The 17,099-nt window shown below is 37.3% G+C and overlaps 2 protein-coding genes across 2 annotated transcripts in view; one reads left to right on the top strand and one right to left on the bottom strand.

The window, feature by feature from the left end:
• The window catches only part of LOC104841189 (protein zyg-11 homolog B), a 25,100-nt gene that overhangs the window by 2,495 nt on the left and 5,506 nt on the right, over positions 1-17,099 (top strand). The window contains exons 4-15 of the mRNA XM_010582704.1: positions 5,766-5,931; positions 8,348-9,102; positions 11,728-11,868; positions 13,121-13,297; positions 13,467-13,531; positions 14,164-14,263; positions 14,344-14,394; positions 15,047-15,208; positions 15,316-15,363; positions 15,996-16,193; positions 16,287-16,339; positions 16,962-17,059. Coding sequence (XP_010581006.1) covers positions 5,766-5,931; positions 8,348-9,102; positions 11,728-11,868; positions 13,121-13,297; positions 13,467-13,531; positions 14,164-14,263; positions 14,344-14,394; positions 15,047-15,208; positions 15,316-15,363; positions 15,996-16,193; positions 16,287-16,339; positions 16,962-17,059 — 2,014 coding nt within the window. The remainder of the gene's footprint in view (positions 1-5,765; positions 5,932-8,347; positions 9,103-11,727; positions 11,869-13,120; positions 13,298-13,466; positions 13,532-14,163; positions 14,264-14,343; positions 14,395-15,046; positions 15,209-15,315; positions 15,364-15,995; positions 16,194-16,286; positions 16,340-16,961; positions 17,060-17,099) is intronic.
• The window catches only part of ECHDC2 (enoyl CoA hydratase domain containing 2), a 14,797-nt gene continuing 13,016 nt past the window's right edge, over positions 15,319-17,099 (bottom strand). The window contains exon 10 of the mRNA XM_010582363.1: positions 15,319-15,360. The gene's annotated coding sequence lies outside the window, so the exon portion shown is untranslated. The remainder of the gene's footprint in view (positions 15,361-17,099) is intronic.

Below are 17,099 nucleotides of genomic sequence, written 5' to 3'. Positions count from 1 at the left end.
GGCGGAAGGGCGGCTTGGGGGGGGGGGGAGCCGGCGGCGGAGGAGGGGGGTCCGCGGCCGCTCCTTCCCCGCCGGCACCCCGCACGTACCCCCGAGCCGGGCCGGCAGCCCTCGTTCCCCTCGGTGTTGTGTAACTTCTGCGGCCGCCGTCCTACCGATTATATAAAAGGGCGACCGAGAGCCGGCGGAGGGGACGGTTCAAGCCCGGCGCGATGCGAAGGGGCAGCGGCAGCCCGGCCCGGTGCGCCCCGGCATCGCCGCAGTGCCGCGAGGGGGATGGCCGGCCCGGCCTCGCTGCCGCTGAGCAGCTCCTCTCACAGCACCTTGTGGGGCCGAGGAGCAGCGGCTGCGGCCGGCTTCCCGCCACGCAGGTGCGAGGGGCAGCCCGGCGGGCAGAGCTCCTCGGCCGGCCGGCGTGAAGGACGGGGCAGCCGTCTCTGCCCTCGTCCAGCTCCTGCCTCCCCCCTCCCCAGCCTGGGTGCAGTCCAACCCTCAAACAGCACTTTTCCCACTGGGGCTTGCTTTGTCCAGGGGCTGTCTGGAAAAAGCCGTGCCACCGAAAGCACGGGTTTTGTGGTATGCGCGGTACGTGGGCCTTGCTGATCTGTGTAATGTGTAGCAGGGTGCTCTTAACAGCACGGAGCTGACCAAAACTGGCGGTGGAGAAACAGCCTTTCTCTGTTGAGGACAGGCCTCAGAACATATGGGTGCTGTTTTGATCGCTCCTGTGTTTGAGAAATGAGTGTGCATATTTGCTTTTAAAGGACTAGCAGGAGCTTCCTGCGTTGTCTAGTCTCATCCCTTGTTATTAAAAGCCTAATTTCATTTAATACCCTAATAAAGTTTTTTATCTTTATTTTAAAAGTAGGTGTCTTTTGCACCTGCTCTTCTGTTCAGTGGACTAGGGTAGAACTTCATTGTTTGATGTTTTGGAGCTATGTACTGACATTTAAATTTATGGCAAAAAATCTATTTTATGCCATTTTAATGCACCTTTGTTGCTGTGCTGGCACAGTGCTTCACCTTAATAGCTTTTTTTCCTTCTGTAGTTTTTATTCACTGTGCTGTATCTATAGGCAGCTTTCATATCTCTCACCTTTTGATCTGCTAGTGTAAGAAAAGCTGGTTTTGTTTCCTACTCCCAACATGCTTTTTTTTCCCCAGAGCATTCTAGTAGCTGTTACGTTCAAACTGAAATGTTGCAGGTATCTCTTAACATAAATAGCCCCGTGAGATCTCCAAGTATCTTGAAGATGACACAATACTTCCTTATTTTTGCTTTATGCTTCTCCTGATACCTTCTTTGGCTGCCTCACATTGTTTTCTTGTGGTTAAGCAAATCATTCAGGTTCTTCTCTCCAGTCATTCCTAATTGATGAACTCATATCTAAAGTTCTTGCTATTAATCTTGAAATACATGGCCTTACTATGTAGCTTTAATATGGCACTATTTAATTTTAGACCTCTCCTGAGCTCTGCCAACTTTGTATCGCTAGCAACTTTAGTCAGTATGTTCCCACTTGCTGTGCCAGAATAGTTAATATTAAATCTGAGTTTTGCGCATAATCCTTCCTTGAGTCTGGTTAATAAATTGCCTACATCTGTTTCATTCCATTTAATTTAAGTAGATAATCATAAAGCTTTCTTCATAATGTAAATCATGGAACTGTTTATTTTTCACTGCCTTTCCTTTATTAGCGCTCAGAAGAGTTTTGATGACCATTACTTGAGTTGATCTTTCTTGATCGTTTTAAGAGTGTTCATTTTAAGTGCTGTGGAGAGGTGGAAAACAGTTAGAAACATGGTATGTCCAGCACCAAAGACTAAGGCTCTAAATTATGTCTTATTTTCCTGCCAACTTTTTGAGAGAAATAACTGCCACAATTTGAGAAGTTCCTTATCCTGTACCCCATCTCCTTTCAGGCTTCAGAGAGAAAAAAGCAGATGGGCCAGGCATACAGAGACCTTACACATTTGGGTTTTGTCATACTGAGTCTGCAATCGGCTATAAAAATTGGGGAATACATCATAGAAGTGGTTCTGTTAGAGCTGAAATTGGTATTTGTCTTTCCGTGTTTTATACTGATTTATTGAGGGGGGGACCCCCAAAAAACTACCTATGGAAAAAAAGCTTTTGTTTTTTAATGAGACTGAGACACAAAGCCAGAAGGAAGCGAATTTTTCCAGCTGGAGTTGGTACGATCGCAATACCTGTAGTGAAGGCGGCCCACACAGCAGTGGAATTTACTTCTTGCGCAAAGTTAGATTGTAATTACCAATGGAAAACATCAGTTAAACCTGTCTCTTTTTTAGTTACTATTGTAGAAGCAGGTGGTTGCACGGTGATGCTTCCCCAAAGGAACAGGACTTTGTTTTGATACTCACACTCAGCCAGTTAATCTAGGCATAATGTTGGGTTTAGGATTCTCTAACTTATTCCAGGTATTTTAGTATGTCCCCTTAAACTCTTTTTTCTTTTTAACTGCATTTTGCAATATAGGTTGAATATATTCTAGCAATATTTAGAGTTGATCCAAAGAGTTTTTAAAAGAAAATGTGGAGTATAGTGTTCTTTGAGAACCTTTCCAACTGGACTAGTGTGTGAGCTATAAGCTGAACTGGGTAACATCATGTTGACGCAGGTATTGCATTTCAGTCCACTAGTGTATTGGATTACTGTTAGATGCCAGTAGCCATGCAGTTTACCCCCCCTCCCGCCCCCCCCGGCACTTTTTTTTGTTTGTTTACCTTGCTTATATTAAGCAATTATAAAGTTATCTTTTTAAAGAATTAATTTAAATAAGCCTTAAAAAGCTCATATAAATGCAATTATTCTACTCTTTGTACTATTCCATTAGCTAGTTGGTTTTAGATGTGTCACATTACTCTTATAATATGTGTTTGAGCTAATGAAGACGCCCAGACTTGCATTATATAATGCATAATTCTGTGTTTTGGGGAATTTATTTTTGTATTTATTTTCTGATCACTGAATTAATTTGATAGAATGAAATAAACTGTGAGGTTACATGGAAGTATCAGATAATTAAGATGGCTATGAAAAAGTCAAATATACATAATAAAAGTTCAACTCAAATATTGCTGGATGATCTTTAATAATAATAATAATAATAAATCCTGCGCTGTGGTTGACAGACATTTACAGCATCTCCTTAGAGTATCAGAACCAGAAAGTGAAATGAGCTGAAAACAAATGCCAGGTTTGTTTTCAAGTTGACATTCAAAAGCATAGCTAAAGAAGGGAACCACTTAAATCCTAACCTTCTGTAAGAGCTTAAATACTACAGAACACTTTTACTATGAGGTCTTTAACTGGGCAATATTATCTTTAAGTAAAGAGAAGTTGAAGAACGGAATGCAGCTAGCTCACATAAAAGGTTTACAGATTGCATTCAAGCTGTTCTATTTCAGTAGCAGACAGTCTAGGAAATTGTTTTTATGATGTTTGTCAAGGGACTTTATTAGATACAGATAAATATGTTTCGCCTATCTGCCCAGGTTACCTCAGGAGCCTTCGTTAGGTATGTTTCTTCAGCCTTTTGGCAACAAATTGAAGAAACATTATAAATGTCTCCTATAACTGGTATAAGTGGAGTTAAAAAAAATGATACTGTGTTGTTTGCAAGTGTAATTGAGCCATGTTTGTGGATTTTGTTCCTTTATTGTATGGAGATGTCCTGTATGGACTTCTAAAGTGATTACTTTATATGAAAATTAAAACAATATTTCCAAATTACAGATTGGCCAGTTAGAGGTACTGGTTGAAAAAATAGTTTTCTGAGTCATATGCTAGTGGCCTATCTGCAAGGCTAAAAATTCTCATTGGAGTTTGCTCACTGATCTATAAAAGTGTTTTAGCTTTTTTGGCAGAAGTTATAGAAGAGTGCCAGAAAGAATGAAGAGAGCCAGTATTCTGGTTTTGTCATATTTAAGCATCAAATTAGAAACCCAAGATCTAATGGGAGATGAGGACATCTTTGCTTTAGTCGGAATGATTTTCATATGCCTTTGAGTAATGATTCTGGTGGTGGGTTTTTTTAATCAGCAGCTGTCATATAAGTCCTGGGTGTGTGTATTAATTTCAGGTTAAAAAGAAAATTCTCCCCTTTCCTTTAAAAAATGTACTATTTTAAAATAATTGGTTGTGTTTTCTCTTTAGAAGTACTTCAGGCATTGTTGCACATTATGAAGAAACAAAAGACGTTCACAGTTCCAAATTCTGTCCTTCCTTTTCATATCATCTTAAGACTGGAAGCAGCCAAAATTGCTGTTTTCTGGTAATGTGAGCAAGTCATATCACAAAGTGACTCCTGTTTCTTCAGTAATAAAATGTAATATTCAATCTTTAAAAAAAAAATCATAAAAATTAAACACTGAGAAAGATTGAGTCAAAGGAGTTGGAAGTTGCATGTCAAAAACTGCAGAAAGAGCTTGTATTTGAATAATTTGGAGTTTCTATTCCCAAACCTGTACTTAAGTCTTCAGGAGCTATTAAACTCCAGTCTCTCATTGTTGTCAATACATGATTCATTAAAGATAAGCTCCATTCCATCTTTGCCCTAATGTGGTACCTCCCAGTCTTCAAATATATGCAACTTATTTTAGAAGATTTATTTCTGTCATTTTCTTTGTATTTCTTCTATATAACCTTTTATATATTTCTGTACTTCTGTGATGAACATATTAGGCAAATGAGGCAACAGAAGAGAAGTTAAATGAGCTAGGAAAGAAAGGTGAAATTATCCAGAACTTTCAGTATAAAAGGCAAGCCACAATTTTTCTTACAGATGAGATCTGGCAACAGTTGATGCTGTTATTTTCAAAATTGTCTGGGGGAGTATGTACCAGTCACTCGGCCTTCTTTTGTATGGTGCTGGGGATGATTCACAGTGCTGCGAGTCATTCTTTATGTTGATTAATCTGTGTGGCTGAAAACAGTAGGCTATTATTAGACATGGAATAAAAAAACCTTTGAGATTTTTGTATATCAATGTACAATCTCAAACTCTGAAGGAAAAGTTCAAGTTTATATTCTGCCTTGTCCTTTGTACGCAGGGTTCTACTATAGATGATTTCCAGGTGCTTAGCGTAAAAAGGAGGAAATTGGTATCTATAATTGGAGGGAATACTGTAATAGTTGTTACTTTATTGTGGCACAAAATTTGGAATTAAATAGTTCTTTCTGAGTTTCCTTTTTTTTTGATTTGGAGCTCTAAGTGCCCTTTTCAGTGTCAAAACTTGCTCCTAACAATATATGAAATTTATCTGCATTTCTAGTGTAGCTTGGTAGTAGGCTTCTAATATGGGTTGACTTAAATGAAAGATTAAAAGAAATCGTTTAAATCAAGAAGTAAAATTTGATTTAAAATCTTCTTTCAGTCTGTCTTGATTGATTGATTAATTCCCAGTAGACTTCATAAATTCAAATGATCTTATCAGCAATTACTTTTCTTCCTCTGAATGCAAGCAGGGCTCAAGCACAACAGACCAGACTGGATGTGGTTCTGGGGGTGACTGGGGGAGGAGGCTGCTCATCGGTTTGGCCAGTTGTTTATTGTGTGACCTGACTTGCGTAGCTCTAAGGGAAGTGTTTCCTTTTGTAATATTTGCCTGTTCCAATGAGAATCAGATTAACAAAAATGAATGGTTTGCCTAAAAACAACATTATAGAGTAATGGAAGATTCATAGACAGAGAAAGATTTCACTAAATCTCCTTTGTTTCATTGTGTTTTGCATATGACAGGAGGAAGCTTCTCCTTATTCTTTACTTGATATCTGTTTGAATTTCCTGACTGCCAACCTAGAGAAATTTTGCACAGAAAGGCAAGATGGAACGCTATGCTTGCAGGAGCCAGGAATGTTTCCTCAAGAAGTGGCTGATCGATTGCTGCAGACAATGGCATTTCATGGTAAAAACAATTATTCGTGGGTCATCAGTAAAAATATTTTACTGGAATGTCACACTGCAGTTCTGGTATTTTCTAGTAGAATCTGCTGTTGCAGCTGTTAAAGCTGTATTCCTTAATCTCTTAATAGAGAATTTCTGTTATTTTTGCTTTTCCACAGCTTCAGCTGAATGTTGCATTGCTATATAGTTCTAAATAGAAGGTCATTTGTCTTGGGTTTATGATTTTAATTTAATGTTCCTTTAAGTGAACGTTCTTTAATAGATCTTCTTTCAATCACTTAAAAAAAAAAAAAAGAATTATTTGATTCTACTACTTCTAGCAGCACTCAAATATTCCAGTATCTCTTGCAGAGCAATTAACTGAATTTTCTTTATTGTATGTTCTTGTGATTAAACCAGGAAATAATCTTGTGATTTTCATTAAAATAGTTTCTCATCTCTTTTAGCACTTTTGTTGAAGTGTAATTATTTGCTCGAAAGCAGTCAGTTTCAAGAGTAGTATAAACATCTGTAAAAACCATCTTGTGGTGTTCTTACATTTTAGGTACTGGCCTATCATATTCTCTGTCAGCATATCTTCGAGGACAGGGCTGCCCTCGTTTGCTTCCTTTAAGCATGACAAAGGAAAATGTGTCAGTAACAGCTTCTTAGCATGAAAAGAGTGAGTGTATAGATCCTAGAGAAGAGGCAGGAGACCAATTCCTGGAGATCCTGGAGACTCTTATTAAGAGATGAAATGTGACATTAGAAAAATTATTGTAAACAGACCAAGTGCCCTATCCTATAGGTGCAGATTTGGCTCTTATTGTGCAAATATGGGTGTTCTAGTTTTCTCAAGTTGTTCTAGTCAGATATAACAGAAGTATTGGTCCTAAAAAACCCACAAACTCAAAAAAACTTTTCATTTTCAACATACATTACTTTCTGAAGGTTAATTATTTAGAATAGTCCCAAGAAATCAGATTCAAGGAAACTGAATTAGCAGAAACTTATTATCTGTGCCAGTAGTGATGAAGGCAGTTCCAGACACCGACACATCACAAACACTGTGTCAGAGTGCAGGATGAAAAAAAGTGATAAAAAATATAAACAGGGTGTGGCTAAGGTAGGCCAGTGAGAGAGCCTAACTCGATCTTCAATTAATTTAGCAATACTTTAACAAAATTATAATGATTTATCACATTTAATTTTTCTGCTGGGTACCAAATGTTTCACCCCATATTTTGGCTATCTCTGCGAAAGAGCAATGCCCCAACTACTTGGTCAGAAATGCCTAAACCATTTGCTCTTTAGAAAGGTCTGCAAATCTTAATATTGATTTGACTTTATCACAGAGGCAATTACTAGCTTTTGACTTAAATCCAAACTGAAGTGGCAATGATGTTTTTATTCAAATATATTCTATTTTCAGTTTCTTTTCTGTTCAGTATAATTGAAGATAGGAGATAAAAAACAGGAGTGTTGACATTTATAACCTTCTAGAGTGAAACTAGAAGGACATGTTCTTCCTACTCCTTTTGTATGCATGCTTGGCTTTCTATATAGCAGTAATCCTTCTGTTGGTAAGATACAAATAAGAAATCTTGGTGTTTTCAATGCATTTTGGATAATCCTGTGCAGGGAACTGAATGTATTATTTCAATTAGGATGTTGCCAGTATGCTGCAAGAAAAGACTACTTATGCAGTCATCTTGCTACAGAGCAATAAGATAATAATCTCAAACAAGATTGTTGCATTTCCTTTTTTCGTAGCTGTCTTTCTCTTCTTCCCACCCTTTCCTTGTCCTCCTCTTTCTCCTCTTTGAATCGCCTTTTAGGTTTCTTTCTCACGTTAGGCTTGTTTCTGAGCAACACTCCTACCTTCTTCATGAGGGATATATAGAAGAACTTAACAAGCGTCGTTTAGTGTATTGATCATACTTACTAATTCAGTCAAATGCTAAATTGTTCAACTGAGTTAAAGCAAGATGAGAACTGGTCATTGATTGCTGGTACTATCTTGAGGTTGAGAACTGTGATCAGGGAAGAATAACTTTCAGAAATTTTGAAATTCTGTTTTTAGCACATTTCTAACCAGTTCAGTGAGAAAATCCAGAAAATGCAGGCAGCAGTCTGAATGTTTTTGAAGCATAGCCACATTTTATTTATTGCATGTTCCATGTTCTGAACCAAACAGGTAAAATGTGTATACTACCTCTTAATTTCTCTCTCCTATTCTTAAACCTGGAATTTTCCAAAAGTGAAATTGTAATCTTAAAAGTGGAATCTCAAATATAAAATTTTGGGATCAGTGGCATAATGATCTAAGACAAACTACTTTGCAATTAATTTTCTTTTTTAACACTTTGTACCCTTCGGGTTCTTAAAAGTAATGTTCTATAACACTGGATCCAAACACTAATGCTGTTTTCCAACAGGGCTTCTGAATGATGGAACTGTGGGCATCTTCCGAGGCAACCAGATGCGTTTGAAACGAGCTTGTATCCGGAAAGCAAAAATCTCTGCTGTGGCTTTCCGGAAAGCATTCTGCCATCACAAGCTGGTAGAACTTGATGCTACTGGGGTGAATGCAGATATAACAATCACAGACATTATAAGTGGACTTGGCAGCAATAAATGGATCCAACAAAATCTACAATGTCTTGTGCTGAACTCACTAACTCTTTCTCTGGAAGACCCATACGAGAGGTGCTTCAGTCAGTTGTCTGGGCTTCGTGCATTGAGTATTACCAATGTTCTGTTCTACAATGAGGACTTGGCAGATGTTGCTTCACTTCCTAGATTAGAAAGTCTGGATATATCGAACACCTCTGTCACTGACATAACAGCACTCCTCACCTGCAAAGACCGACTCAAGTCTTTGACCATGCACCACCTGAAATGCTTGAAAATGACCACAACCCAGATTCTGGATGTTATTAGAGAACTAAAATACCTGAATCACCTTGATATTTCAGATGACAAACAGTTCACATCAGACATAGCGCTTCGTTTACTGGAACAGAAGGATATCTTGCCTAACCTTGTGTCTTTGGACATTTCTGGAAGAAAACATGTTACGGATAAAGCTGTAGAAGCGTTTATTCAGCAACGGCCCACAATGCAGTTTGTAGGACTGCTAGCTACTGACGCCGGCTACTCAGAATTCCTAACAGGAGAAGGAAACCTAAAGGTTAAGTGGGGGAATTAATTTTACTGAAAAATTACAATGTGCAGGAAAAATAGAACTAATCATTTGTAACAGATGTATGTGGGTGTTTCAGAAGGAGGCTGTAGGTTCATTTTTTTAACTGTTAATTGTAATTACTGACTTTATGTCAAATTCCTACTTAATTCTGGCACAGAAGCTGCTAAATTTACATAATACTATTGTAAGAAGCATCTGTTTTCTGTGCCTTTTCAGTGAGCCTTAGATCCTGATTTAACAGATCAGATCTAAGAGAGCTGAACTTTGTCTAGTCTGAAGTGATTTACTGGAATAATATTCTCTGGATTCCAGCACAGTATCTAGCATAAGGCAGCAATGTGTAAGAGGTGGAGGTACAATTTGCATAACCTTTGAGCAGTTCATGATTTAACACAGAAGATAAAATAAAACTTAGTAACTGAGCTGCTGTTGTACTCCATCACCACTTCTATTTCCTGTTACAATATTTCTACCCACCTTGAAAGGTCTTTTGGTGATGAACATGTAAGAAGCAATTACTTAGGATGAGAAACTTCCTCTTCTTGAACAAATCCTAAATTACTTAGCCACTTGGGATGAGATGATGTTTGCTGAAGTGCATTTATTTATCTTTTAGTGCCAGGCAACAAGATGTTGTGCCCTGTTCTGTAGAATATGCATGCACTTACTGGAGAATGAGCCTATCCTGTCCCTGCTATGAAGGGGTCAGAATTAAAGAAGAAAAAGAGATGTTTTAGACTTGTCACTGTCAGTGGTATATCATCTTTGACTCTGAGTCTTATAATCTTCTTGCCATGAGGATAATGGAAACTGCAGAGGGAATGAGGAAGAGTTTGCATAATGTGTCCATAGTTTAGTCTGTCTCCTGTGCAAGTTGAGTTTTGCACTTCAATTTTAAAATTCAGAATGCTGTTGCTACAAGCAATTGAGGTAACACAGCTACACAATTTTATAATTTTTTTTTTCCCTGGAACTTTTGACAGTTGTTGATGGCCACGTCAGCTGATAATGATGTGTATGAATGTTGAAATGCATTGTTGGAGAAAGCAAGTTCCTTTTTGGTGTGATGATGTACGGCATCAGGAAATTATACCTCATGTTTGGTGTAAAATAATTCAATATAATCCTTGCTCTTTAGAATACTTGCTTCATACAAGTGACTGTGCTGTGAAAAGGCAGGAGGGAAGAAGGTTCTAGTAATGTGAGAATCATGATGGACTTGTAGCAGTGTAGTTAGCAAAAAGCAGTTTGCATTTCTATCTTTCTTTTTTTTTTTTTTTTAAGGCATTGTTGTCAAGAAGAGACTGTAGGCAGCGATTCCCCCCCCCCCTTTTTTTTTTTGGTGTAACCCAAATTCTTTAGTGTCTATACTGAAATATTCAGCTGCTTAGTCTAGATACTGCTAAAGAATAAACAGGACAGCACTCATGGAGACAGCAGAAGTAAAATATTACTGTCTTTACAGCAGTTCTGTGAAATTTGATTATAGAAAATTCTTGAAAGATTTAACACTAGGCAGACATTATAGTTGAGAACATAAAGCCAAGTGGAAGTTCTTCATATAGCGTATAATTGGCTGCAAAACATGTCAGTAAATATAATTGCCCTGTTCTAATCAATAGAGAATATAAAACAAAATCCAAGACGGTATCAGTTATCTCAAGGCTGTAATATATTCCTGATCTAGCAAGTTTCGAAAAATTTGGCTCTGTACAATACAGGATGCACAGAATGTGACACTTCAATATATGAACATATGTGACACATTAAGTAGAACAAGTTCTGCATGCTTCCCTAAGAATTTTAGAAAACAATGATTGCAGCAACGATTCATTAAATAGTAAGACTGAGGAACAGACCATCTACAGTTACACAACTAACAGTTGTAAAGTAGATAAAATATAGTGAGATAGAAAATATAGCAGATTGGAAAGTGGAAAAAGTTGCAGGTAGTTGCTGATTTAATATTCTGAACTTAAGCTCGTATTAGTCAACAGCTCGTAGCTTCTAATGCAGTCTTCGCCTAAGTTAGCTCATTGTTTAGTTTTCACATGTGTTTAAAGTCTGGTTTTAAGAATTACTTCTTTTGCAGAGAGCATGAGTTAGTTCTTTAATAAGGTGCTGGAAAGCTATTGCTACAGATACAGCTTATATGAAACTTGATGTAGACAAAGAATGGAAGTCTTTTTTTATTGCCAGAGCTAGAACCCAGAGCCAAAAAATTACAGCCAAAATACCATCTTCATCAGTTTATCAGCTGCATTTGCCAGAGCATTCATTTACAAATAGTACTTTTAGGCATTTGGTGCATCATAAGCAGCTTTTGTTAGTTATGACGTGCTACTTTTACTTAGTGGTTTCATACAGTTCTGCTTAAAGATATGGCTGAAACCTAATTTTGGCTTATAATGTGGATTCTTTTTTGTGAGGAATGTTTGAAGATTGTGTAATTCTGGATTAATATGGCCAGATAAAGTAGCCATTTGCTTACTGAAGGATTTGGCTGAAAATGTCACCACCTTTGAAACTGCAGCTTTGCACTTTTTAAGAACAAAATTTTTAAAGTAAAATGATGACATCTTGAACTAAAGATTATTTCTCTGTGCATAGGTGTCAGGAGAAGCAAATGAAACTCAGATTTCTGAAGCACTGAAGCGTTACAGTGAACGGGCCTTCTTTGTGAGGGAAGCACTTTTTCATTTATTCAGCCTGACACATGTAATGGAAAAAACAAAGCCTGAAATTTTAAAGGTAAAATAATATAGTTTTGATGATCGTCATGCATTGTTCCTTAAACTGAGCCCATCCCCAAAACCCTGGTATAAATTATTTTCTAAGCTTGTACATTTTTTGGTTGTGGTTTTTAAGATCAAAATCATAATGTTGGATAAGAATTAACAACTCTTTAAACAATAGTGATGTAGAAGATGCCCTGTAGCATTTTACATTAGGTAAAATTGATCTGGACTAATGTTTAGTATCTATCTAAATTTAGTAGCATCTACATTAATTCTTTCATGTAATTTTGAATATGGTATGAAGCTTTCTTCAGATGTCAAATTCTGCCATTAGAACATATCTGTACTGGGTCAAATCAAAAGTCTGTCTAGTCTTATTCCCCAGGTACAACGGTGCTTTCTGCTGATGCTTATCAAACAGTAGTAATAACGAAGGCATTCAGTGATATTTCTCTCCACTGTCACCTTCCAGTATGACAGCAAGTGAATAAATATCATTAGTGTTCTATATTGGGCTCTAACTTCGAGAATCCTAGAAACTTCCTTAGAAATCCATTCCAGGCGTTGGCTTTCCATGTCTAGAATGGCAGACATGGTTTAATTTTTACTGTGATCATAAAAAGAGGCATCAGTAGCACAGATGTTTTTTGTTTTTCCTGTCCTCTTTGATGCTGAACAAGTGATCTTGATTTTGTTGGCTTCAACATCAAAAAGACTTTGGCAATCAATAGGCAACAAGAAAAATATTTTCTTAGGTGAGATCACAATCAACATGCGTAGCCAAAAACATAATTCAGGAAGAAGCTGTGAAAAATATATCCTGACCTAGTAGCTTAGGATGTGATCTGAAATGGCTAGTCACCAAACAAGAAGCCACTACATCATTACCATTAAACTGCAGAAACTCTGTCCTACCTCATTCATCTCTGAAAGAGTGTGGTGATTTTTATCCCAGTCTGTAAAGCAAACCCTGGATCTTTCTAAGAATCTCTTGGATTCCATACAGCTTCTCCTTTGAGAGGCTGCTGCAACCAGTGCAAAAGGACTTGGAAAAATGGAAGTTGTCAGCTTTGAATCACTGAGCAGAAGAAAATGTTCCTCCTGAGAATTAAAATCACACCAGATGGATTTTTCACTTAAGTAGAAGGGAGGCAGAAATTGGGTGCTGTGAGTCATTGTTGTGGCCTCAAGCAACAGTGGATTGCTCTTGGGGTATGTGCGCAAATGTTTAAGTAACTAATGTGGGCAAAACTCTTGCATTGCAGCTTGTGGTTATTGGAATGAGAAATCACCCCCTGAACTTGCCCGTGCAGTTAGCAGCAAGCGCGTGTGTCTTTAACCTAACCAAGCAAGATTTAGCAGCAGGCATGCCTGTGCGACTTCTGGCTGATGTCACTCACTTGCTCCTGAAGGCCATGGAACACTTCCCAAATCATCAACAGGTAAAAGACAAAATTCCTTTATTTTCTGTAGGATTCCCTGTCTTGTGGGTCTTACAAAAGGTTTCTCCACATCTCATGACCTCATGGAAATATGTTTAATAATTCATAGTAAGAAAGTATTTTGAAACATGTATGTCTCTGATGAAGTAATTCTTTTTCATTCTCATAGCTGCAAAAGAATTGTCTTCTTTCACTATGCAGTGACAGAATCCTTCAGGATGTTCCATTTAACAGGCAAGTTTTATAAGTCAGTTAAAATGAGTTGTAGCATTGCAGAATACTTTGTTGTCTGTTCCTTCAGAAGGTTTGTTTCTGGTCTCAGTTTTGCTCAGTTTAAATCAATCAAGTGTGCTGAATTTGTCTGCCCTATAATTATTTTGGGCCTGTAATTCACAATTGAATGTAGGTCTGAAAAAAATCCTTTGGTATACAGGTATTTTTTACTTCACCTGGATGGGTTATCGCTAATTACACGTAACAGAAGTCAGGATTTCTCTCAGAAACTATGGGATTGCTTTTTGCAGAGATTTTTTTACTTAAATGTTTTGCCCAAATGCTTTGGATTGCGTTGGTCTGATGTTTCAGAAGATTGTGCCAAATTTTTCTTCCTTCTTTGGAAGCAATTCCTGTGCACTTAGATATATAATTAGAAGTAAGAGACCCTAAGCAAACAACTCAAAGCTGACTGAGGCTCATGCAATACCTGTAATTTCACTGTGCATTTCTACTTTTTTTTGGTATGAGGCATACTTCTTCCAGTTACTTTTGTCTTGCATGCGTTTCTATCTGATGTGTTGTCTGTGTACATCTTTCTTTTACTAAGATTTATGAGACTTCTGAAAATTAAATTTATTTTTAACTTCCAGGTTTGAAGCAGCCAAACTTGTTATGCAGTGGCTGTGTAATCATGAAGATCAAAACATGCAAAGGATGGCTGTAGCCATAATTTCCATTCTTGCTGCAAAGGTATGAAATTTACCTTTGAGATGATAGGATAATATTTCTGAAGTCTAAAAAATTGTTGATACAGTTTTGTTTGTTTACAGCTTTCAACAGAGCAAACAGCTCAACTTGGAGCAGAACTCTTCATTGTTAGGGTAAGTCAGATACTTCCCTGGCAGTCAAAAATACCATCCTCTCCAGCTAATCATGTTAACAGTATTCTAAAGATACAAAATAAACATAAGGAGATAGAATTCTACAAAGACATTACCCTGTATTCATTTGAAAGCTCTTTAGAAGAGAAAAGCCTAGAGAATTTATTAGAGATAATATCAGAGACAGTGGCAGTGAGACATATTAGCATAGATGAAAAGAAGCCGAAGTGGAAAAACTTGACACAATTAATACAAAGTATCATAGAAAGACATCTCTTGATTTGAAATCCATTGTTTTAGATGAAAGATGCTTAAAAAGAGAGTATTTGAAGTAAATGGTTAGTGCTGTCAATGTTCATGTGGGGTCCAGAGCTCTGTGGATGGCTTTGTGCCACCTGTAGTAGTACTACTGCATGTGTAATTATGGTGAAAACAAAGGAATTCCTCTAGCAGGCAACCATGTTCAAAGGGGAGGTAAAAAGTTTAATAGCTGTTTTATTTTGTATAGTTTGACCCTAAACATGTAGATCTTTACTCTGCATATAAATGATAGCCATGCATTACCCCAGTTGGTGCAGAAAGCAGCAGAGGAGCTAATACGTTTTTTTGATATGCAATCATAACTGGGATTTTTTAATTGTTTTTTTCCCAGCAACTTCTACAAATAGTTAAACAGAAAACAAATCAGAACCTTGTAGATACTACCCTCAAGTTCACATTGAGTGCACTTTGGAACCTCACTGATGAATCTCCAACAACATGTCGGCACTTCATTGAAAATCAAGGGCTAGAACTTTTCATGAGAGTCTTAGAGGTGAGGAGTACAGTTTTGGTGGTGGATTATCAACATAGGTTTATAATTAACATTGTTTCAGTAATAAGCATAAGTGGTTACCTATAGTTTGTTTCTTTTTTCCACAGTCTTTTCCATCTGAATCATCCATCCAACAGAAAGTTCTTGGACTTCTGGTGAGATGAAAAAGAAACAAAAAAGTCTGAAATATGTACTTTTAAAATTTAATTTTTAATTTTTTTTTTTTTACCCCATGTTAATCTGAAAACTTGCCTAATATTTTTATGTTGTTCTTTAATCTTTGTAGTATGCATTATTTGCAACTGACATTTTTTTGGACTGTTTTACCAATTCTCCAAAAGCATTAGTTATATTGAAATTGATGGTTACAGTAAACAAAAAGAGCTTTTAAGAAAGGACAGTGAGTGAGGCTTCAGATGAGTCCAAATGCAAAAAGTAGGTTGAAAATCAATGGAATTCAGAATTGTGCACTGCTGAAGTTTACTGAAATTGTGTTTGAGAATGTTAAAACTAGGCTTTAATTTCGTGTGAGCTACATGCTAATGGCCTAAAATTACTTATGAGAAAACCTCTTTGTTTTGAGGCAAATTCCTGCATAAGACTGGAAGAGTTTTCAAAAGCAAAAGTAGTATTTTGGCATCTGGTGGTCACTTGGATGTATGAAGATCTCATCCTGGTGTTTATATGTGGTTACTTACACAATGTAGTTCAAGTTTATGTGTTTATCTCCCTCATATCTTATTCTTTCGGTTGATATTTTCCCTTTTCTTTTTTTTTCCCCCTCCAGAATAACATAGCTGAAGTTAAAGAACTCCATTCTGAGTTAATGTGGAAGGACTTTATAGACCACATCAGTAAATTATTGCACAGTGTGGAGGTGGAAGTTAGCTACTTTGCAGCAGGGATTATTGCTCATTTGATATCTCGAGGAGAGCAGGCCTGGACGTTAAGTCGCAGCCAGAGGACATCTCTCCTTGAACAGCTGGTACAGAAATGATGGTGAATTTTATCATACTCTTTTATATTTTTTTCAATGTTTGTATTTAACAATGAGTGTTCTTGGTTCTGTATTTTGCAGCATTCTGCCATCTTGAATTGGCCAACCCCAGAATGTGAGATGGTAGCTTACAGGTAACTATTGTCTTGATTTAGAGTTTGGAGAATAAACTGAACTAGATTTAAAACTTGTTCCCAAAGCAGAGTTAGCTGCTAGCCAGGCATGGTTTTGTCCAGTGGAAAAACACCTATCGGCTTAAAATACGCAGCGTATTAATTTTCCCTTTGTGACCAAAGAAGATTAGGGACTCCTGTGAAAGAAAAATGTAATGTTGTTCTGCTGCTTTTCTATTAAAGATATTCAGCTGCATGCCTAAAAGACTTGGACACAAAGATTAACCAGTAAGGTTATATTGGCTAGCACTAGGTTAGCACTGTTTGTCCTAGATAAAGAAGCTTGAGGCCAAAAAGTACAATTAGATAATTACTGTCCATCTAATCCTTATAATTTCCACTGTTTTTACTCGTGTTTTTAAGGAGCAGGAGGCATCCAAATGCTATGGTAAAAGCACACCACATATCCACTATATATGATTTTTGCTAGTAATTGTCTTAAACTAGTTTTAGGTGCAGCAGGTAAGCCTTTTAATATCAAGTGTCTCTTCTAGTTAAACCTGTAGCTGAATGAGTAAACAACATGTGACCTCTGAAGGAATAATATCTAGTAGTTAAGCAAGTTGCTGTTCTTTTTTTATAGGTCTTTCAATCCGTTTTTTCCACTACTTGGCTGTTTCATGACACCTGGTGTCCAGTTATGGGCAGTGTGGGCCATGCAGCATGTCTGCAGCAAAAATCGTATGTATTAAGATAATATTACCCTTAAAATTCTTATTTC

The sequence above is a fragment of the Haliaeetus leucocephalus genome, unplaced genomic scaffold, assembly GCF_000737465.1.
Source record: "Haliaeetus leucocephalus isolate CR32 unplaced genomic scaffold, Haliaeetus_leucocephalus-4.0 Scaffold848, whole genome shotgun sequence".
NCBI lineage: Eukaryota > Metazoa > Chordata > Aves > Accipitriformes > Accipitridae > Haliaeetus > Haliaeetus leucocephalus.
Note: the sequence above shows the minus strand (reverse complement) of the source record. Positions and strands in the feature narration are given on the sequence as shown.